Here is a 22,910-nt window from a genome sequence, read left to right as displayed (position 1 = left end):
CTTCCTTCCTTCCTTCCTTCCTTCCTTCCCTTCCTTCCTTCCCTTCCTCCTTTTCTCCTTTTCTCCCTCTCCTTTTCCCATCCCTTCTTTGGCTTTTTCCTTTCTTCCAAACTTTCCATTTTAATTTAGAGTAAAGTGTCATCCTAGGCTGTTGGCTTTGTTAAAAAAATATTTCAAGCTATTAGAAACTAATCATATGATATTTAGTTTTAAAAAAGCCAGGAACTATTCCATTGGTTTCTCTTTTATTTGCTCTGCAATTAATATGGTGTTTTGTGTGATGGTGAAAATTCTGTGAAATATTTGAAATAGCCACCTTTGAATTGCATTTAACAAGCTGAGTTTGATCTGCATGTCTTTGTGTTCACAGATAAAACTTGCTCTTAACAAAACTGATGCAGTGAAATATCTCTTGTCATTATCCCCTTCCTTCAACTTTCCTACTTTTGGTAATATCAGTCAACCTTTCTCCTCTGAATCTCCAGATTCCTATTCTTTGGAAAGTCTGGAAAACCTCATCCACACCTGAACTATACATGAGCATTGATGTTTACCTTTTTAATCTGTTTAGTTTGCTATGTTGGTTGCTTAAATATTTGATGTACTCATAGAAAGTTAAAAGATAAAGTTCCCAGCTGAATCTTGAGTATTAGACAGGTTAGTAAAGGCACCAGAGGTTATGGCAATAATTTTGAACTCTCTCAAGTCACCCTCTGTGCTAAATACCTATAAGAACAATCAGACAATACCTTCAGCCACTGAGAGTTCATTATTAAAAATGAAGGTTCTTTGTGATGCAGTGGGATTTTCTGGATAGAATCTCTTGTCTACAACTGCAGAGGAAGTAAGTGTTTGTTGTACAGGTGAGTACTTTTATCGCTTCCTCAATTTAATACCTACAACAACTCCACAGGAAGACGGCATCACGTCCATTTTTATAAACAGGGAAATGTTGGCTAAGCGAGATTAAGTAACCTTCCTCATATCCAGCAGTAATAAATAGTAGGAGAATTTTAAAGCCAGGTCCAGAGCTGGTTTACTTCATTACTCACTTAGACAGAGGGCTCTTGTAATAGGAGAAAAGCATGAATGTTCCTGACAACAAATAGCTTTCCAGTGATCATAGAAGATGATGAGAGGTTGCTTCTGGTATGCTGCTGGAGGAAAGAAGGAAAGGGAGAGGGGAAAATGTATTTGGTGGCTGACTAGGCAATACACGCACAATCATCACTAGGTTTCTGAGGAACTTGATCTCAGATACAAAAATCCCCAAATTTTCTAGCCCTTTATATACAATAAGCTATATACAGCTGTCTTACATTTTAAATGATCTCTGGTAGCTTATAATGACTAATACAATGTTAATGCATTGCAAATATTACCATACTGTATTTTTAAGGTATGAAAGAAAAATAACCCCTACATGTTCAGTACAGACATAACTTTTTCTTTGATATATGTTAGGTCAGTGATTGGTTGAATCGATGTGGAACCTATGAAAATGGTGGGTTAACTGTTTGCTTGAAGCAGATGTTTTAGAGGATCCTATCTGTTAATAAGCCAAGTAAGTAAAAAATATTCTGACCATAAGATAAACAGGTATGATTCACAAAATGCTACCCACACAAGTAATGAATATGTGAGTGCGTCTAAGAGATATTAAAAAAAAAATCTCCCCTTAAACCAAATTGTATTTCTTTGTAGAAAAATATTAATCAGTGTATTAATATATGGTATTGTTTGCTTGGTAATTTTAGGCCATGCTTAAGGCTACCTAATATTTAGTCAATTACAAAGAATTAATAGTCTGTTAAGCATCATCATGAATCTGTCATCATCTCTGTCTGTATTCATATCCATACCACCCTTGTACCTTCACTTTAAGGTTGTGGCTCTGAAAAATCCAGTGCATGTTATATGAATCCACATCTTTAATTTTTAATGACAGGAAGCAAACTTTTAAAAAGTTTTTAATGTGACTCAAAACTATGTGATACTCTAATAAGAATGTAAATATCTGGAAATAATGTTTTTAAAAAGTTTTTTTTAATGTATTAGAAATTTGTGTTGGCAGCTATCATTGTATATCCAAAAATAAAAAATGAATCTCATGTAGCTCTAAAATGAAACTACACATATACTTTTTATGTTAAGTTTAAGTTGTTTAAGTTATATTTGTTTAAGTTCCAAAAATACTATTTCAGAAAATGCCTTGATGAGGATATAAAGGAAAAAAAATTAAATTTAAGTTTAAATGAAGAAAGTAAAACCATTAACACCGAAGTTAATATATATATATATATGTATATATATGTGTGTATATATATATGGATATATATATGCATATATATATCCATATATATATCACTCATATTAAACATTTATTATTGTCACTGGTTATGACCTAAGTACCAGGCTTCAGGCTCAGCAATTGGCATATGTATGCCTTTATCAATAGTAAATTTCTGAGGCAAATTAAACTCTGCCCATTTTGCAGGGGATAAAATGGAGTCTCAGAGAAATTAGTGGTAGTTCACATTCATCAATTTTTAAAAACCGGTCAAATTAAAACTCACCCACAGGTCTGTCCTCCTGGGCATCGATTCTGTTGGGTGTATCTTAAGCGATTAGGAGCTGTCTTAGGAAAATGATTCCCAAGAAAGATTTTATAGGAGCTTCACCACTGAAATCACTGATCAAACTTCCTTGCCTCTAGAGTCAGTTTGTCCTCGGTGGCCTGCTGGACAGTGTCTGGCACAGCAGCACCCAGAGGACTCATACTGCGGCAAGATCTGCTGCATGCATTCTGGAGCATGGCAAAAGATGAACATGCAGAGAGTTCCTTAGTCAACCATTAAGACGATTCAAGACATATGGAAGACATTAGCATAAGCTTGGGGCTCAGCTGGACAGGGGACGGTGCAACGGTGCAGATCTGACTAGTCGAGGGGTATGTTCAGAGGGTCCAGGCCAGGGTTGTAACTTATTTCCTGGCTGGGTGGGAATTGGCTTGGGAAGTTTGAGTGTGACTTCTCCTTCTCCTGGGGTCTGTTCCTCTGTGAGAAGAACTAACCTGTTCTAAGCAAGAATTTCCCAATGATGGTGAATGTAATGGGAAGGGGAGATACCTTCCTAGTCCTATCAAGATAGTGTTTAGTGGTTCTCAAGTGCTGGTCTGTAGACTAGCTTTGATAAAGTTTTCACTTTTCTTATATAAAAAGAAAAAAAATAAGAGCCAGATGCTAATAGCTCATGCCTGTGATTCTGGGTACTCAGGAGACTGAGATCTGAGGATCTTGGTTCAAACCCAGAGACTCTTATCAATGATTAGCCGGTAAAACAAAACAAAACAAACAAACAAAAAACCAGAAGCAAGAGCATTAGGTTCTGAGTTTATGCCTCAGCACCAGCACACAAAAAAGAAAGGAGAAGAAGGAGGAGGAAGAAGAGGAGGAGCAGGAGGAGGAGGAGGAAGAAGAATGAAAGAAAATAAAGGTAGTACAATAAAGTTGTTTAGGGATGTGTTTGCTTTAGTTTATAAAGATAAATTTATCTAACGTAATAGACTTCCCTTTTTTCAAGATGGAGTTCCTGTATGTAGACTAGGCGGGCCTCATACTCATACTGTTATAGCCCAGATTGGACTCAAACTCTCGATTTTCCCATTTCAGCCTCCTTACTACTGGGATTACAAGTATGCTCTACCATACCTAGCCAGTGCTCCTTTATTCTAATTTCATATAATTTTGGTGTGAAAATGGCCTCTCTGTTATAAAGAGAAATGTTTCTGAATCACCTTCACAAGTTAAATTAAAAAGTTGGCTACGCTAAGACGTAGTTCCCAAATATTTTAGGAAAACTTGAGTAGGTTTAAAACATACATGTGGAGAGCCCAAGGACCAAAAGGTAAAGAAGGTCAGAGTGGTATGATGGAGGGGGTCCCAGGAGCGGTCAGACACTTCAGTTTCACATGGACACTCGAGAAGTGTTGGGGTTCCTTTTCTTGGGGCCTTGTTCTTCGAGGGGACTTAATGTCCACTCAGCTCCTTGTATCTTCAGCTACTAATAATTTTAAGTTTTCTAATAACTGAGATCGCAAACCTCATTGAGAGAGGCTTTGGGTTACAGACCAATGTGTCACATTTGTCTACTTCGTGGAAAACCAGAGGAGACAGTTTAAGGGAATCTGAAAACAGAATAGTCACAAAAGCAACTCAACAGCTGCTCAGTAGATGCTGAGATGAGCCCATGAGAGAATGTACTATGGTATGTCATAATGGTTGGGATACCAACAAGAGAGTTCTATCTTAAGGACCATTGGCTTACTCGCATTGTGTTTGCCAAACAGGCAGTGAACATCTGCTTACTCCAAATAAAATTCCTCTTTAACATTTCCTTTATATTTTATCCCTTGAGAAATTCCTTTGGGTTATATCTTGTTTGGCCCATTAATTCCATAGTGCTAGTTTGGAAGGGAGGAGGGCCTTACAAATTAATGCCTTAATACATTATATTGTGATAAAATGGTTTTCCAACTTAGCATACAACCCTGAGTCCCTCTTTCTTTTTTTTTTTAAATAAGTTTTTTATTGTGAAAATACTGTACAGAGGGATTACAATACATGAGCAAGGTAATGAGTACATTTCTTATCAAGCATTGTTGCCTCCTCCTTTGTTTTCCCCTACCATCCCTTCCCTCCAATCTCCACAACTACACTCCCTCCAACCACCACCCCCTCCCTACCTAAATTGTAAAGTTCGTTTTTCGACATAGTGTCTCATTTTTGCAATGGGTCAAACTGTATCCCTAATTAAACAATTTTTTCCCTTTCCCTCCCCAAATTATACCAACATCAAATACAGTGAAAACAGGGGTTATACCATAGGGAAGGGACATACAAAGCATCAAAAAAATCACATGTTACCTTATAGAAACGTTAGAAACAATAGCAAGAAAGAAAAAACTACTTGTGTCCTTATCTTGGGGTTCATTTCGCTTAACATCATCTTATCTCTGAGTCCTTCTTTTGCATATGATAAACATTCAAAAGTATGTAGTGGGAGCTGGGAACTCATGCCTATAATCCTAGCTAATTTGGAGGCCAAAAGATCTGAGAATTGTACTGTAGTTCAAAGACAGTTTAGGCTGGAAGTCTGTGAGATTCTTACCTCCAACTAATGAACAAAAAGCCAGAAGTGGAGCTGTGGCTCAACTGGCCACGGTGCTAGTCTTCAGTGCAAAGTCTAAGAGACAGCGCCTAAGCCCAAATTCAAACCCCAGTACCAGTACACATACATACAATAGTATGTGGTCAGTAAATTTTGCTAAAAATGTACTTGCACTGGGATCTCTCTCTCTCTCTCTCTCTCTTTCTCCCTCCCCCTCCAAGATAAGAAAGGTAAATATGCCCAGGGGCTTTTGATAAAGGTACTAGGTACTAGGTTTTGTCTTCTTTATGTTTCTGCAATTGTCAAAACAAACCAAACTACTCCCAGAGACTCTACTCTAGGATCACCATCAAAATATTTTACAATTTGGCCAAATGTTGTTAGAGCAGCTGTGCTACTAGTCTGCCTGAATCATTTTCTTTCTTTCCTTGTAGCCCAATCCTGTGATTCATCATTCTGCTTTTAGAATATTTGCCTATTTTTAACACCAGTCAAAGAAGGCAGTACTATTTAAAAGCAAACACCCCACACGTCAGTGTGGGGCAGATTTGTGAGCAGCTTTTCAAGCCTTGAAATTTCTGGCAGGCAGGTCTGCCAGCTAAACCAGATGGCAGGCAGCAAGCAGGGAGTTGCAGGGCTGGCTCTCAGACTCAGTCTCCTTACATCTGCCTTTGGTTTTCTTGTTTTCAGGACCATTTCCTGTTTTGGTTAATCCAATTTAATCCATTCTTTAACAGTATTGCTTTCATTTTGCTTGTCTAGAAAAGATTCATTATGTGCTTATTTTTATGTCAATCAATTCAACTTTCATTTCAACTCTTACATTCAACTGTTATTTCTGATAGTCCAATGTAGTTAAGCCTTCATTTATCTGTAAAAGTATCATTATGATCCCATATATTATATCTATGCATGGTATATCTATCAACATTGTAACTATAAGTAATGATGGAGATTTCTATGCTGAACCCATTAATTCTGGGACATACTAGGGATTTGCTATTTACATTACTATAGGAAAGTCAATGGGCAAACAACATCATAGAGGATCTGGTGGATTAAGTGTCAGGAAGCATTGAGCTCCATTCCTGAGTATCTTGTTGAATTCTAGAACACCCTGTCTGTGAGGCATTTTACGGAAGTGGTTTGGCCTTCCAACAAGTGCTTACTCGTCTATGATTACTAGGGTTGGGATGCCAAACTATAATACGTTCCTCTTTACCTGTGCCAAATTCCTTTGGCCTTGGCCTGAAGAGCCTAAAATAATCATGGTGTCTAGGTTTTTGAAATTGTACTGAAGTAAACTAAATGTACCAGTTTTACAAAGTACAGTGATAAATCTTAACAATGAAGGCATACTGTGTAATGGGCCTGGTACTGACAGTGGATATTTCTGTTTTTTGTTCACTTCTTTGCAAGTGATGGAGTGGTTTTGAAAAGTCACAGTCATTGGCTAGATTTCTTTCTCTTTGCTTCTGAGTAAGAAAAGAGCATTCAAAGAGCCTGAAATGAACCTTCTGTGAAGTTCAGTTAAGCAATGTCAGCAAGCCCATGGGTATCCATTGAGAAGCACAGGTGCAGGTCCAGAATGGATTCAGCTTTGTGACCTATTGCCGTTATTTTAAGTCACTTTTAGATGAGAGTATTATTATATGTGCTGGACTAAAATATACCAAATGCTATTAACTGACAATCCCCTTGAGGTGTTTGGCAGAGGTTAAGACCATCCTTGTGTTGTTAAATCTCTCTGGTGATTATCTTCAAAGAGATGTAATTCCTTAGAAGACCAGAATGCTTTGGGTACCACATTTTATTTTCAACTGTGCTGTCAGTGAGATAGGAGCAAATACAGTTGGCCCTCCATATTTGTGAGTTCTGCATCTTCAGATTCAACCATATGAAAGACATTGTTAAAAACACAACCGTGTCTGTATTGAACTTGAGCAGGTTTTCTTTTCATTTTCCTCCTAAACTATACAGTACAACAGCTTACATCAGCAATTTCATTGGGTAGGTGTTGGAAGTAACCTAGAGGTGATTTCAAGTCATATGGGGGGGGAGGGGCGGCTGCGATTACGTTACATGCAAATACTTCATTTTATATAAGGAACTGAGTATCCTCAGATTTTGGTGGAGGAGTCCTAGAACCAAGCCTCCTTGGATGGGAAAAATGACTGTACTTGTTTCTTCACTGTGTACAGTCTGAATCATTTCCTGTAGTTAAAAAAGAATATCAGTCCATTTTATCAGTAAATTTAATTATGTTCATGATACTATAAAAGCAATGACCTTTCCTTGCTTTATTACAATTTAAAGTGGCTTTTATTTTTTTTTTTTGGCCAGTCCTGGGGCTTGAACTCAGGGCCTGGGTGCTGTCCCTGAGCTTCTCTGTGCTCAAGGTGAGCACTCTACCACTTGAGCCACAGCGCCACTTCTGGCTTTTTCTGTATATGTGGTACTGAGGAATTGAACTCAGGGCTTCATGCATGCAAGGCATGCACTCTACCACTGAGCCACCTTCCCAACCCCTAAAATGGCTTTTGTTTTAAATTATTCTTGGAGTATGGGTTATGTTGTATTCTTATAGTCATGTATTGGGGTAGGAATTGGAAATGAATAGGCAAAGGTCCCTCAGAGCCAGTTATCCTGGAGAGACAGAGGTTCTGCCCATCAATGGACTGCTCTTTGGCTTCAGGGCCGAGTGAACAATCTATACGTCAACAAACTATACTGAAGAGAGCTGGAGGTGGCTTGGATATTTCAAGCCAATTTTTTGTCAAGTTTCCTCAGATGCTACTGAGAATGCCTTGTTTGTGTGTGTGTGTGTGGCGCACGTGCTCACTTGTGTGCATATGTGTGCATTGGTACTGGGACTTAATATAAGGTCTCATACTCTTGCTTGGCTTTTTATGCTCAAGGCTGGTGCTCTACCACTTGAGTAGGCCTCTGTTTCCAAGGATGTATCTTTTGATTGAGAGAGAGTTAAGTACCTGTTGAGAACCACACTCGGATCTGTGGACAGGATTGCCACAGCTGTTGGGGTTCAGGGTCTCCTTCAACAGAGACATGGGTTCTGTTGCAGGTTGGAACTGCTGCCTGGCATACCAGGAAGAAATACCCTGTTTGAGTTGTTGCCTGCTACCCAGTGAACCCAGAATGAGTTCCTGGTCTATTGCCTGTTATTGGTTTGTTGTGGTAAAAGCAGACAGCAAGAGCATTAACGCTTCAGCACTTGCAGGCATTCAGAGAGGAATGCTTGTTTCCACTAGTGTGTTCTTCTGCTCCATTGAACTTGTTCTGGCTGCCTTACTAACACCTTGTTTAAGCATTATACTGTGTGTCAGAATTTTTGGTTTTGGCCAGTGTGAGAATATTAAGTAGCTTTTAATTGGAGATTTAGTAGACTGGACATGTGAAGATTCCAGTATACATACACATAAAATATACATATAAATTTTGCCCTCAGTTTGGTCAGGCTATGTAACCCACATCTTTGTGTCTATAGAAAATAAGTCAAATTGTCTTCTACATTCTGTCTTTCCTCAAATGAAGTAATGAAAATGACTTCAGCACCAGATACTGATCGCTTAACCACGTCGGTACAAACCTGGTCCCTGCAAAGAGGCTCTTATAAGACAAAAACAAACAAACAAAAAAGCCAACTTTCATTATGTTCTTGTTTTAGATGATCCACCTCCTGAAGACTCCATTCCTTTGGTCTTTCCAGAATTAGACCAGCAGCTGCAGGTAAGGAGGTCGTGGAAGGTTGATTTCCTCCATATTATCTCAGAGAGTTGCCAAAGAGAGGAGACTGAGCTGGATGCCGAGTGGGGTACATTGTGTACTTCTAGAACTTCAGAGTCAGGCTGGATTCCTCATGGGTTCTTCTGGTTATCTGGCTGTGTTGCCAGGACTTCCAACCCTTATAGTGTAGCACAGCTCCTATTTTTTGTTTTCCCCCATTTCTCTTATTGTCTTGTGAGCATTGCTGTTGCATAGGTTCCTTTGTCCTTTGTCTCATCATTTTGTTGTTCCCCTACCTTCCCTAGTTCAGATAAACGTATACATAATGCCCAGGGTACAAAATCGAATATAGTGACAACAGGAATAAACCATAGGGGGAAAAGCACAAAAGAAAAAAAATCATGTAGTACATTGAGAATGACAACAACAAGAAAAACATCTTGTGTCCATGTCTTGGAGCTCATTTCACTCAGCATCATCTTATATGGTCATATGTACATAGCTATTGAGCTATTCTGCTCATCTGCTAAGATTATCCTAGATGCATACCAGATATTACAAATAAGGGAAGCCATGGGACCTATGTTCTTTGGGTCTGGCTTACTTCACTTAATATCATTTTTTCCAAGTCCTTGAAACTCTAGCGCTCCTTGGCAAAGGCTGAAATTTTCTTAATAAAGACCCAGAAACACAACAAATTAAAGAAAGTTTGGACAAATGGGATTGCATGAAACTGCAGAGCTTCTGCATGGCAAAGGATGTAGCTAGCAAGATCAGTAGAAAGCCCATGGATTGGGAGATCTTCACTAGCCATACAACAGACAAGGCTTTCATATCTAAAATATACTTAGAACTCAAAAAATTAACCCTCCCCCCAACAGCTCCTCTTTTTAAGGAGTTCTAGAGTCTGGGAAAAGGACTGCTCCCTGTTCTTGGCTGTGGCTGCCTCCAAGCCTTTTGGAATTTTGTCTTTGATTGGGTTAATGATTTAACGATAAATTCCACAGAGAGAATTTCTTGTGTTTTTTTTTTCCCAAGACTTGGGAATCTTCCTCTGATCTCCACTGCCTGTCTGCCTCTTGTCATCTAACAGATTTTAATTACAGATAATTATTGTGTATTAAATGGTTGGGTTGACCTGTGAGAAAAATAGCTGTATACATAGTTCTAGATGATCTAGCAATGATAGCTCAGTTGAACACACCAATTATTGTTACTTTTTCAGAAAATGGCTAATTTTTGCCATTTTAATTTGCTGTAGGGGACATATGGTGATTCTAGGCAAAGAAAATGATTCTGCCTAAAGTACCCGGAGACTGATCTTTGTCAGCCATTTACTTGAGTTCTTTATTTTTTTTCTTCTTCTTTTTTTGTCTGAGACTGGACTTGAACTTGGTACCTGATCCTTTTGCTCAGTGGCCGATCTCTCCAAACTGAACTACTCCTCACTTGAGTTATTCACATAACTTCACAGTCCAGTTTGACAAGTTTCTTAGTGATCTTGAGTCCTTTACTCATTTATTTTGCTTGATCACCACATCGTTCTCCCCAAATGCTGATTTTGAAGCCTTTAGGAGAGGTGAGCAATCTCTTTATCCAAACTAACCAAAACCCTTTACCAAAAATAACCCTTATCCTAAATGTGTAGATCTCAAGATGTTTTTGGATTTGGACTATTTGCTTATACATAATGAGATGGCTCAGGGATGAGACCTCTTTCTAAACATAAACTATGTTTCATCTAGTTTTAAGCTCACAGCCTGAAGGTTAAATTTTTTTATTGCACCTGTGGTTTGACTGGGACCCATCCTAGTGTTTTGTGGAAAAAATCTTTCATTGTGATATATCAGTACTCAAAAAGTTTTGGATTTTGGGGGCATTTTGGAATTTGCCTGTTCAGGTTAGGGCTGTTCTCACTGTATCCTATACCTAGTAGCCCTTTCTGGTTTTGAGTATGCTCCTTTCTGGTTGCTTTTGCTCTTAGTACTAGATCCTCTGGGTTAAAAGTCTAGAAGCAATCCTAGCTACCCAGAAGGTAGAGATCTGGATGATCAAAGTGTGATGCTAGACCAGAAAAAAAGTTAATGTGACCCCCATCTCAACAAAACAAGTCAAGTGTGGTACTCCCAGTTACAGGGGATGCTTAGGTAGGAGTATCAAGGTTAAAGGGCAGCCCTGGGCAAATGTGCAAGACTCTATCTGAAAAACAACCAAAGCAAAGAAGGACTTAGGGCATGGTTCAAGTGATAGGGTGCCTGCCTAGGAAGCATGAGTCTGAGTTCAAAGCCCAGTGCTGCCAGTGAAATGAAATGAAATAACCTGGTAACAATAAGGAGAACTTGGAAGAGCTGGTGCTCCATTGCTGGAGTGACCCTTTAAAACCAACCCAGAGCAACCCAAGTGTGACCTGGACTCTTGGTAGCGCTCTCATTTCTGGGGCAGTTGTGAGCTTTTCCAACAGGAAACTAACTCAATAGAGCACTCTCAGTTGTGTAGGTATTACGGAAGGTGCACCAAAGGTGGGAGGGTTATGCGATTACCACTCAGCTGTCAAAAGACAGTTTTGTAATTCCTGACAATTTCCTCTCCAGCAGTCAGTCACTGTACTTCCCTCTTCCCATATTCTCTAGGTAGAGTCTTCCACCCATCTCTCTTGATTCCTGACATCTGAACAGATTCCCTTTCCTTCCTGAAAAGGCCACCTGTCTTTCTGCCTCCTCTTTTTGATATACTCACTGTTTGCCATATTCCTTGCTTTGGCTCTGTCCTTACAGCTGGGTAGGGGGAGGGGAGGAGACGGTGTGGATGCAGGGAGTTGTCATATTATCATGTCCTGTTGCTGATGTGACTGGGATATAAAATAATAACTAGCCACGTGCTGGTGGCTCACACCTGTCATCCTAGCTACTCAGGAGGCTGAGATCTGGGGATTGTGGTTCAAAGACAGCCCGGGCAGGAAAGTATGTGAGACTCTTATCTCCAATAAACGACTTAGAAAAAGCTGCTGGTGCTGTTGCTCAAACTGGTAGAGTGCTAGCCTTGAGCAAAAGAAGCTCAGGGACAGCACCCAGGCCTTGAGTTTAAGCCCCAGGACCAGCACACACACACACACACACACACACACACACATGTAAAACCTACGATAACTATTTCCCCTCCTGTAACCATTTTCCTCTTTTTTGTGTTGTTACCCCTCAAAGCAATTTTACTCTCATAGTCAGGTGAAAACAAGGAGTGAACATGTTTGAAAACAAAACAGAAATATATGCTGGTTCTTGTTCCCCCATCAAATTATGAATGATACATTTTACTCTTTCTTTTGTATTGGAAAAACCCCACTTTTAAAGTTAGGAGCTTTACTGGTCTTCCAGGCCTGTGGACCATTCTGCACAAAACTCATAGGACCCCTGGCAGTTACTTAGATGATTTTTCTGTGAAAACATCACTAGGTCCATTTGAATTTTATAGCTTTAATTCTACTTGACATGTATTAGGAATTAGACCTATTTAATTATTTTACTCCAGTGAGACCAGTTCATCTTCTTTAATCTTTAATGAGGTAGGCATTTGAAAGAGTAGTTTCTGGCTCAAGGGTTTTGATGTTTCCCTCTTCAAATATATTACTTTGCCTCTTTCCAACGTAGAGAATGTTATCAGAATTGCATTTAAACATGTTTTAAAAAGTGCTTGTTTATTATATGAAGAGCATGATTGAGTTTGCTATGAACATTTATTGCTGAGTGCTACCCCTGTTCGTAGTTGATGCCTGTAAGCTTTAGTGTACACCCCAGGGTATGAAGGATTGATGAAGGACAGTAAGGATCAAGAAGGGAGAACAGCATCTAAAAGCATATCCTTGTCTCCATGCTTAGCACAGAATAGTTTTTTTTTTAATAAAACAATTCTACAACAGTAAGTCTGTCTCAAAAGCAAAGAAAATGCTTTACGTGAACCATCCATTTACAGAGTGCACCTTCCTAATAGGCAGATTCAGGGCCTTTGTTACACATATTGGTTCTTAGAAGTTTTTAACCAACTATCTCAATCTCAATCCACTACGGGAGAATAACTCGTCTACAAAGCAAAGAAGAGTCTGTGCCTGTCACTATTTGAGGAGGACTGGTTGTTTCTTTTTTTGGGGGGGTCTGGTTGTGGGGCCTGAACTCTGGGCCTGGGCGCTGTCCCTCAGCTCTTCAGCTCAAGGCTAGACTCTACCACTTGAGCCACAGCGCCACTTCTGGCTTTTTTTTCTGCTTATGTGGTATTGAGGAATCGAACCCAGGACCTCAGGCATGCAAGGCAAGTGCTCTACCACTGAGCCACCTTCCTAGCCCACTGGTTGTTTCTTGATTACCTCTATTGGAGCTATAAAAACTGGCTTAGGGGAAAAAAAAAGCAGTATCCGGTGGTTATTGTCAGTCTTTGCAAAACTTCAGACTCCACCAAGGCTTACAGAGTACCTCTTAGTATAGAATACCTCTTAGGCATGAGATGTTTTTCTATATATAATCTTATTTGTTCTTTACAACAACGATATGTTAACTATTAGATCTCTACTTTCCAAATGAGAAACTTGAAGTCAAAGTTTAATCTCCATGAATTTTCTTTCTTCCTATAGCTTCCTAAACTCTTTTTGTAGAATATATGAGCTACCTAAATTCCTTCAATAAGTAGTGTTTTTTTTTTTTGTTTCTCATACGCAAATGTTCAAAACCACCTTGCAAAACTTGTTCAGACTTTCTGATTCTAGTTGCACATTCTTTGGTAATTTATAAAGTGAAGGTATAAAATATCTATTTGGTGGATACTCTATCACCACTTTGACCCCCAAGATTTTTCAGTTGCTTTGCCAAGAATGTGAACATGTTGGAGCATGTAATTTGTGGTGCTTCTATTTTAACAGAAGCCAGAAAAAGCCTTGGGCAAGAATAGCAGTGACAAACATTACTCTTGATGTCTCTATCAGCGCAAAATGTTTGGTGAGAGACCTCAGGGTAACGTAGGTGTTACAGTAACCATCTCTTACCAGGTTCAGAAGTGGGCTTTCACTCTGATCAAGGGCAGGTGGAAGATAGATTCTACTCTGCACAGGTTCCTTTTGTGGGACTAGGTTTCTAAATTCACCATGTCCATCAAGGACAGTATTTGGGTAAAACTTGTTTAGAAGATATGAGAAGAGAGAAGACCCACTGCAAGGGTGAATAAAAATCCATTAACTTTTCTTCAAATCTCAGTTTCCTGCTGTTTGCAATGACTGTCCTTTCTCTTTCTCTGTTCTGAAGGAGGGTGGAATTTTTTCATATTTCCAGGATTTGGGTCAAAACTAGGACCTGCCTACACATTCACTGTATTGCTGTAATTTGTCAACTGTGGTTTGGCCTATTTATGACTTGAAGTGATGCTATAATGTATTCTTCATTGTTTTGAAATGAGAAGCATGGTTTTAAAATCAGGCAGAGGACATGATAATAAGTAAGTTGTGAGTTAAACTTGAAAACTGATACAGTTCAGAGACCATGTGACTCATGATAAACCTCCTCACAGGAATCCTAGTTCTGGAGCATGGGCATTGGCACAGACTGGTCTGGGTGTAGATCTTAGTTCTACAGTAGTTTTGTGAATTGGGGCATGTTGTTTGTTCTCTTTAATCTTTACTTTTCTCAATTACAGAGTAGAAGTAACAATATCTGTCTTGCATTGTGAGATTAAATGAGAAGGTCAGGCAGAGTGCTTGGCATAAAGTTACTTTTATAAATAATTTGTTCATGTAAATTTCACAATACTCATTCATGTAAATTTCCTTCCTTCGTGAAATTATTCATTGAATGAAATATTTAAGATCCAATCATTTGTATGTGTGACATGAAGTTAAAGAAGAATTTTTGAGTTTTGAGTTAGGGACACTGAGCTTCTGATGCCCTATTCTTTTCATCAGGCCAAGGTATTTGGATACCAGCTTGATTTTTTTTTAAACTAAATTGAGCAATAGCTCTAAACCCTCTTAAAGTCCTTCCATCTGGTCAGAGATGACAGTGGCAGGTGTCTCTGTGGTACACACTGAACTTGCCTTTTCTCAGACAGACTGATAAGTCCAGAAACTGATGTCACCTCCATGAATAAACAATTTCAGAACTTCACTTAAATATCTGGTTATCCAAACAGCCTCTCCAGAAACTTCTCTTGGGACTGGCATCAACCCATCACTTGATATCTGGGAAATCAAATGGTAGAAGAGGAAGAACCCCCAGCATTCCAAGGTTCTGCTGCAATAGTTTTTAACGCCTATTTAGAACCATGACTAGAAAAGGCTCATGGGTGGGACTGGAAAGGGTTGGCATTTTCCCTCTCATGCACATGCTGAAATGTATGTTACATTTGTCATAACTGTCACTATTCCTGTGACTGCTCAGAAAACATATATAGCTACCTTGGAGCTTTGAAATAGAACCTTTAATTTTTTTTTCTCGAGAACTCAAATCAGGGGTCATTAGGGCATACATTGTTGTAAAAGTGTGAGACTTTTTTTGAGTTATCTTTTAAGTTGCTTACATCAACAGAAAAGACGTAAATCGGTCTCACTTCAAGGTAATCCAATGTGTAAGTTATGCAATGTAAGTAACAGTAAATACAAGTACTACAGTGTAGACACTCTACAAATTAGTTCCTAAAATACTTAAAATTCTAAGATCGTCAGGTTTTTATTGATAAGAAGTAGCCTGGACTATGGTATTTTTTTTCTAAGTGTTAAGAGACATATGTTTGTTAATTTTGAGAGGCCTTAAAATGGAACATCACTCCCTTCTCCCCAGCCCAACAGATCACCCTGAGAATCAAGGAATAAATACCCAGTCTGCTCAGCCACTGTAGAATGTGCAGCTTCCTAAATATATCATCTGTGTGGGAAGCTGGGAGAGGAAAATTAAATTCTTACTTTTTTTTTTTTTAAGTGGATGAGGCCAGGAGTGTTTGGAAGGAGCCAAGTAGAAAACGGAAATGCTTAAGCCGGCTTTGCCCCGTGCTGGGAGCTGGTTGGCAGCTTCCCTTCCCACCCCGGCCCTTTCTTCAGCCCCGGAGTCCACTGTGAACCGGTGGCTCAGCTGTGTGGCATGGCTCAGGCTGCATTCTTGGAAGACGACCCTGCGGTTTCTCTCTTACTTCATCCTAGTTAAATCTGCCCTCGTGGTTTGGGCTGGATACCAGAGATAGTGGCAGCTCGCTGGCACTGCCCTGTAATTTAAAGCCTTTGGAGCTCTGTCCTCAGGCAGCCATGGGAAGAAGCTGGGGTGGAGGAAACGAGGTGAAGGGAGAAATGACCCTCCCCAACCTCCCAACCCCAGGGCTCTGACCCTCATCATTCAGGTTTACAAGCTGGATTCAGGTGCTGTTAGGAGAATGTTTTAGCATAATTTCCTTAAATCAGGGTGTAGAATAGACCGGATGTCATTACATCAATTGTCTCTGCAGAGCGGTTTCTAGGATCCCAGGGGATCCTGTTCTCCATCCTTAGGAATATCTTTGCGTTCATGTTGTTCAACCATGGATTCCTCTCTTTGGAATGCCACATTTCCTTCTTTAAATGAGTAGCTGGAGTAGCTATGTCCCGAAGTGTGGGAAATATAGCACAGTTCTGGAGAGGGTAAGAAGGAAGTTTTCTCCCCCTGATGTAAAAAGAAATGATTTAAAAAAAACAACACTTAATTCATTGCTCACCCATACCTTTCATGCGATTATTAACTGAACATCTCTCTGGCAAGAATTGTCAAAAAATCAAGCAATGGAAATTGAAATAGTGTCACTTTTATTCCAGAAAGAGTAATAGAGTGGGTGGATAAGATGGCACTATAATATATCCAGAAAGAGGGATACGATCACAGTATACTGTACCCATGTTCAGAAGTATCACGATGCAACTGCTCACTATAAACTAGTAATAGCCCCCCCCCACCAAAAAAGAGAAATTAAAAGGTTAATAGACATTTTCCAGCTAGTTACAGCATGTAATCTTTTAAGTATTTCTTTAAGTTTTCATCAGAACTTGAGTTACACAGGGTCTCAATTGGCAGTGTTGTAAATGTCACACTACTTAATCCTATAAATTCCATAATAGAGAGTGAACTACTAGCTGGTGGCTCACACTTGTCATCCTAGCTACTCAGGAGGCTGAGATCTGAGGATAACGGTTCAAAGCCAGCCTGGGCAGCAAAGTCCATGAGACTCTTATCTCCAATTAACCACCAGAAAACCAGAAGTGGCACTGTGGCTCAAGTGGTAAAGTGCTTGCCATGAGCTGAAGATCTGACGGACAGTGCCCAGGTCCAGAGTTCAAGCCCCACAACTAACCAAAAGAAAAAAAAAGAGTGAACTACTTGGAGTACTCAAACTTTTATTCAGTGAACATGCTGGTACTCAAACTTTTATTCAGTGAACATGCTGGTCACAGGTGGCCTCTTATTTGGTGAGGTCATAGGAATGTACAAGAGAACCACCATCAATAAGTCAGCAAGGACCTAATGTGCTCTCTCTCTCTCTCTCTTACACACACACACACACACACACACACACACACATACACACACACAATGTTATAGAGCAATGGGAGTATTTGGATGTTTATCCAACACAACTCATTACTCTGTACTGTTTTTTAAATAATAAGTATAAAACCGAAATGTTTTCATATTTTTGTTCTCAAGCGTACCTATTGGGATGAGAACCCTATCTTCACACACAAGTTTACTTGCCAAGTTTCCTAGGTGTGGGTCTTCTGGTGTCCTCTTTCTTTTAAGGACAGAAATCCTCCTGACCTGTGGACAGTTTTGAGTTCCCCAGCAACATCTGGGGTTAGCAGTGAAAAGATTGGGATTTGAAAAGAGGGAAAGGTTTGAAGAATAACATTTAGGAGCGGTTGGGTAGAAAGGGGGTAAGCCTTGGATTGGGAGTCCTGGTAGCAATGCCTCAGAGGTGGGGTTGGCTTTATAGAAAAGTCTGATGAAAAAAATCATTTATACATTAACACTCTTTACTAGAGCCAAAAACATACAAGGTGAAATTTACCAACTTAAAATTGTCTAAGTATATATAGTCGAGAATAGTCATGCTGCATATATTATATACATAAAGTTTTATATATATTCACATTAGGCACATTGTATTCACATTAATTATATCATGTTCAGTCCCTAAAACTTCTTCATACTCTTGCTAAATTGAAACTTAGTCTCCAGAAAACAACTTATCAGGGCTGGGAATGTTGCTCAGTGGTAGAGTGCTCGCCTAGCATGCCTGAAGCCCTGGATTTAATTCTTCAGTACCACATAAACAGAAAAAGACAGAAATGGTACTGTGGCTCAAGTGGTAGAGTGCTAATCTTGAGCAAAAGAAGTTCAGGGACAGTGCCCAGGCCCTGAGTTCTAGTCTCAGGACTGGCAACACACACACACACACACACACACACACAGACACACACACACACATACAACATACAACTTATCACCCCCTACCCTGCAGTCTCTGTCAACTTATGAGATAATTTTACAATGTTAAAGTGGGTGGTACAATGGGAACTCTTTTCTTTGCTTACTCTTTCATGTTCTCATGCAGATTGAGGGGCTCTGAACTGGGACCATGTTGTATGCCAAGTTCAGGCAAAGACAAAGTTTGTTGGAGCCAGAGCCTAAAATGATACCTGGTGTCTTGTCAGTCTCTGAAACATTGAGAATGTATATATTTTTTTGGCTTGTTCTTTTAAAACTCCTACTTCCTTATTTGTGGGAAATCTTGGAAATATTACTATGTAGGTGTAAGTTGCACAATCATCTAGATAAGAGCTTGATAAGAGATATTAAAAAGCTTCTAAAAACTATCAGTCAATTCTCATTCATCCTTAGAATGATCACATTATTTACATATAATAGCCTAAGTTCCCTTCAACTAAGACTATTCAGCTAAAATATGAACGGAAGAAAAAACTCTCCCTTAATAATAAGGACAGAGTCAGGTGCTGGTTCTCACATCTCTAATTCTAGCTACTCGAAAGGCTGAGATCTGAGGATCCAAATTCAAAGGGAGTGTGGGCAGATAAATCTGATAATGTGGTGGAAGGAAGGTCACAAGAAGCCCAGCTAAGTGAGTTGGAGAGGTCCTGAGTTCAAGCCTCCTGTACTGGCATTAAAAAAAAGGACTGAAAAGTGAGAAGGAGAGGGAGGAGAAAAATATTCTCCTTAAAATTTTTGTTAATTTTCACTTTTTAAAATTAAATTACAGCAGCAAAGGACATTTCTGCCTTTTACATGACGTTTCTCATCTATATTCTTTTTAGCATGCGAATTCTTGACACCGAGTTTCAGATTCTTTAGGCAATGGCTTCGTTCTCTAGTTGCTATCTAACTGTGCTGAATATGTATGGCTCAGACTGACTCAGGTGGCAAGTCCAATACTGAACTCTTGTTTTGAACTGAGTATGGCCTCTGTGGTGTTGTAAAGGACAGGCTAGGATGTGTAAGCTTATGGCTGCCAGTAGGCAAATCCTTTCGCACGGCACAGATGATTTAACAGCTTGGCTGGGTACATTGCTTTCATTCCCTTGACTGTGATACCTGGCAATTTGCCAGTATAACAGGTGAAAATTGGTGAATGGGTGGTGATTTCTCGGGCACAGACAACGGGTGCCAGAAGTCTGAATTCCTTTGGCAACAGCTTCATCTCCTGGGATGAGTTATATTGTGGTACTGCTGTACACTACTTTTCAAGTTGTTTCTGTATGAACAGGGATAATGGTCTCAATCAGCTGAGTTTATACTGTGACTGTGCTTATGAGTAGTAGGGAAGATGTTATGATTATTAGATTTTTACACAAAGTAGGTCATAACAGATATTTCACATAAAGGCAAATTCGGTCTTAACCTACTTAGAATTTTTTACCTCCTGAAATTTTATCTTTAATATAACTTCATTGTACATATTAGTAACATTTCAGTATGTGTGCACAGCTATTTAGAGTTTGATTTCTTTTAGAAGATCTTTACATAGATGACCTGTGATAAATGCAAATGTCATGTTCTTGATCACTCAGATAGTAAAACTTACTTTTTATTACATCCCGAGTGGTATTGTGAAATATGACACCCACAGAAATCTGTGTCCTCGAAGAATATAAGAGCTACAAATACTAAGAAATTCATTCGTTTTCAATTTGTTGAAACAAAATCAGTGACAGTAAGACCTAGTGAGATACAGAGCTTACGCACACAGACTATTAATGAAGGAGTGGAATGAATCTATTTAAGACTGAATTCATATTTCTCAGAATATACATATTTTTCCATAAGTAATTAAAAAACTAAAAGATGATTAACCCTGCTGGGTAAGATGGTGCCTGGCTGTAGTCTCAACACACAGAGGCAGAGGCAGAAATATCACAAGTTTTATGCCAGCTTGGGCTATTTAGTGACACCTTATTTAAAAAAAAAAAAAAGGAAAGAAAGGAAAAGGTAATTAACTAGTGTTCATATAATAGTGATTTTTAGTTGCAATTGCTAATGTAGAAATTAGAATTCTAAACTCCCTTAAATTCTAAACTGAATTTAATTGTTAAACTTTTAAACATTCTTTTTGTATTTTTTTATTGTCATTATACAAGTGATCTACAGAGAAGTTATATAAGTCAGGGAAAGAGTGCATTTCTTTTTGGACAGTGTCACCCCTTCCCTCGCTCTCTCCCAATTCCCATACACAAATTGTACAGTTCATTTTCAACATAGTATCTAGTATCACTGCTGCATTTGTTCACCCTTTGTCCCTCCATTTCTGTGCTCCCTCCCCCCAATATCCTCCTAAAGACAGATAAATAAACAAGATGAAGTGAAAACAAAAAGATCAACAAAAAAATCCTCTTGTTTCAATGTCCTGGAGTTCATTTTGATAAATACTACTTTCTATGATCAGAGGCACAGAGGCATTGTGTTTTTGTGTTCATCCCCTAAGAGTATCTTCCTCCCGTCTCACTGTGTGTGAGTGCCTACAGTCTTGTATAATTTATCATGTCCCACTATGTTTTAGATCTAGCTTTCACATAGGAGAGAACACACGTGCCGTTTGGCTGAATTTTTTTTTTTATTAAGAGGTTTTAGGGAGGGGAGGAGGATAGAATGAAGAGAGAATCAAGGGGAGAATACAGTCATAATATTCAATGTGCATCCATGAAAGCAGAGCTAGGAAACGTGAGGGGAGCATGGCAGACTCAGGATATACGGGGCAGGGGAAGAATGGCAGAATGGTGACAGTGCTCAAGACACAGTGCGCCCATGCATTGCCATGTTGAATTGAAAGTGCTTTGTGCAACTGTTAAAAGAACATAAAGGATCATAAAAAATCATGCAACTTCTCTCCATCTATAAATATCACCATTTTTAAACTGAATTCTTAAAATCTAGACATAAAACTTTTGCCATGTTGTCTTCTGAGAAAAGGAAAAATGTGGACCTGCTCTCCCTTCCGCCTCACGGTTATGGACAGAGTTCTGTCCTTTCGTGTGAGTTTCTACATAGAGATGCGGCAGCATCTCTTGGGGTTGGATTCTTGTCTCAGAAGAGAGCCTTTCTCACATGGTTCTTTCTATTCTGCAAGATGAGATTTTGCTTTGGGCCAGTGGGCTAGAAAGCAAGAGGTAATCGAAACAGGCAGCTAAAATCCTTCCCCACTACTGCCCTTCCCCAGGGCAGGGTGAAATTTATGAGGAGAATGGCAGACTCATTTTTCTTCCAACAAATGACAGGTAACTGATGTGTAATGGTTTCAGAATTCTGACTCCATTCTGAGATACCTGTGGATGTCACTAGAAGATGAATGTAGGGGTGATCAGTTCACCTCTCAATCTTCAGTCAAATGGAATCAGCCGGACTCTACACATGTTGAGTGACCATGCTGTGATTGTGCAGAATACAGTATCTTCCCCTAAAGAACACAAGAAGAATGCTATATTGGTCATGAATTCTGATACAAGGACACAAACTGATTCGTTCTTTCTGTTGTTTGTGAAGCCGCTACCGCCCTGTCATGACTCCGTGGAATCCATGCAGGTGTTCAAGCAGCACTGCCAAATCGCAGAGGAGTACCATGAAGTCAAGAAAGAAATTGCCCTCCTGGAGGAAAGGAAGTAAGTGCTTTCCCTCTGAGCCCCTTCTGGCAAAATCTGGGGGAAGCGGGAGGAGAGAGAATTATGGGAAGAATCCAAATGGCTCTGCTAGCGATTGTTTTTTACTTTTGTAGAATATAAACAAGAACAGCAGGTGTGCTTTCTACTCAAAATGGTTTTTAAAAAAAATAATAAGAGGGTTTTGTTAGAGTTTCCTGTGTTCTCTACCCAGGGGCGTCAGGGCAGTTTTGGCTCTGGGTGGATTTTAATTAATGCTTAAATGGTAGAGTTCCCATATTATATGGAGAGCCACTGGGATAGATTTTTTTTGGAAACATGTAAATGTATTGGCTGACTAACTGCATTTTATAGTCGTGAGTTTTTATCTTGATACCCTTTATTGCTCTTATAGTTTTGCTGTGGGGAATTATATACAGTTCTATTAATTAGTGGTCTAATTTTATTCACTCATAACTTTCTGTTTCAGAATCCTCATTTTTAATTGTACTAGCTTCTGTTGACATCTACCCCAGTGACTCCTTAATTTTTTATTTTTCTAAAACATCAGATAGATATCTTGCCAGTTTTTACTTACATATTTATTAGTGAAATCTGTTGATGAATGTTTATACCTCTTGGTAGGTAGCATTTGCCACTAAAAACATGTTAGGTCAAGTGTACCCCCACCCTACCTCACTGAATCTGAGGTCTTGTCCATTATAGAGAGAGAGAGACAGAGACAGAGACAGAGACACAGAGAGACAGGCAGAGAGACAGAGACAGAGAGAAAGAGAGACAGCGACACAGAAAGAGACAGAGACAGAATGTGTGTGTGTGTGTGTGTGTGTGTGTGTGTGTGTGTGTG

At 39.3% G+C, this 22,910-nt stretch overlaps 1 protein-coding gene across 1 annotated transcript in view; it reads left to right on the top strand.

The window, feature by feature from the left end:
- Map3k7cl (MAP3K7 C-terminal like) overlaps positions 1-22,910 on the top strand; it is a 41,034-nt gene that overhangs the window by 8,007 nt on the left and 10,117 nt on the right. Inside the window, exons 3-4 of the mRNA XM_013027479.1 lie at positions 8,855-8,916; positions 21,951-22,066. Of these exons, the coding sequence (XP_012882933.1) occupies positions 8,855-8,916; positions 21,951-22,066 (178 nt within the window). The remainder of the gene's footprint in view (positions 1-8,854; positions 8,917-21,950; positions 22,067-22,910) is intronic.

The sequence above is a fragment of the Dipodomys ordii genome, unplaced genomic scaffold, assembly GCF_000151885.1.
Source record: "Dipodomys ordii isolate 6190 unplaced genomic scaffold, Dord_2.0 Scaffold104, whole genome shotgun sequence".
NCBI classification, from domain to species: Eukaryota; Metazoa; Chordata; class Mammalia; order Rodentia; family Heteromyidae; genus Dipodomys; species Dipodomys ordii.
The sequence above is the reverse complement of the archived record's forward strand: the minus strand, read 5'-3'. Positions and strand labels throughout refer to the sequence as shown.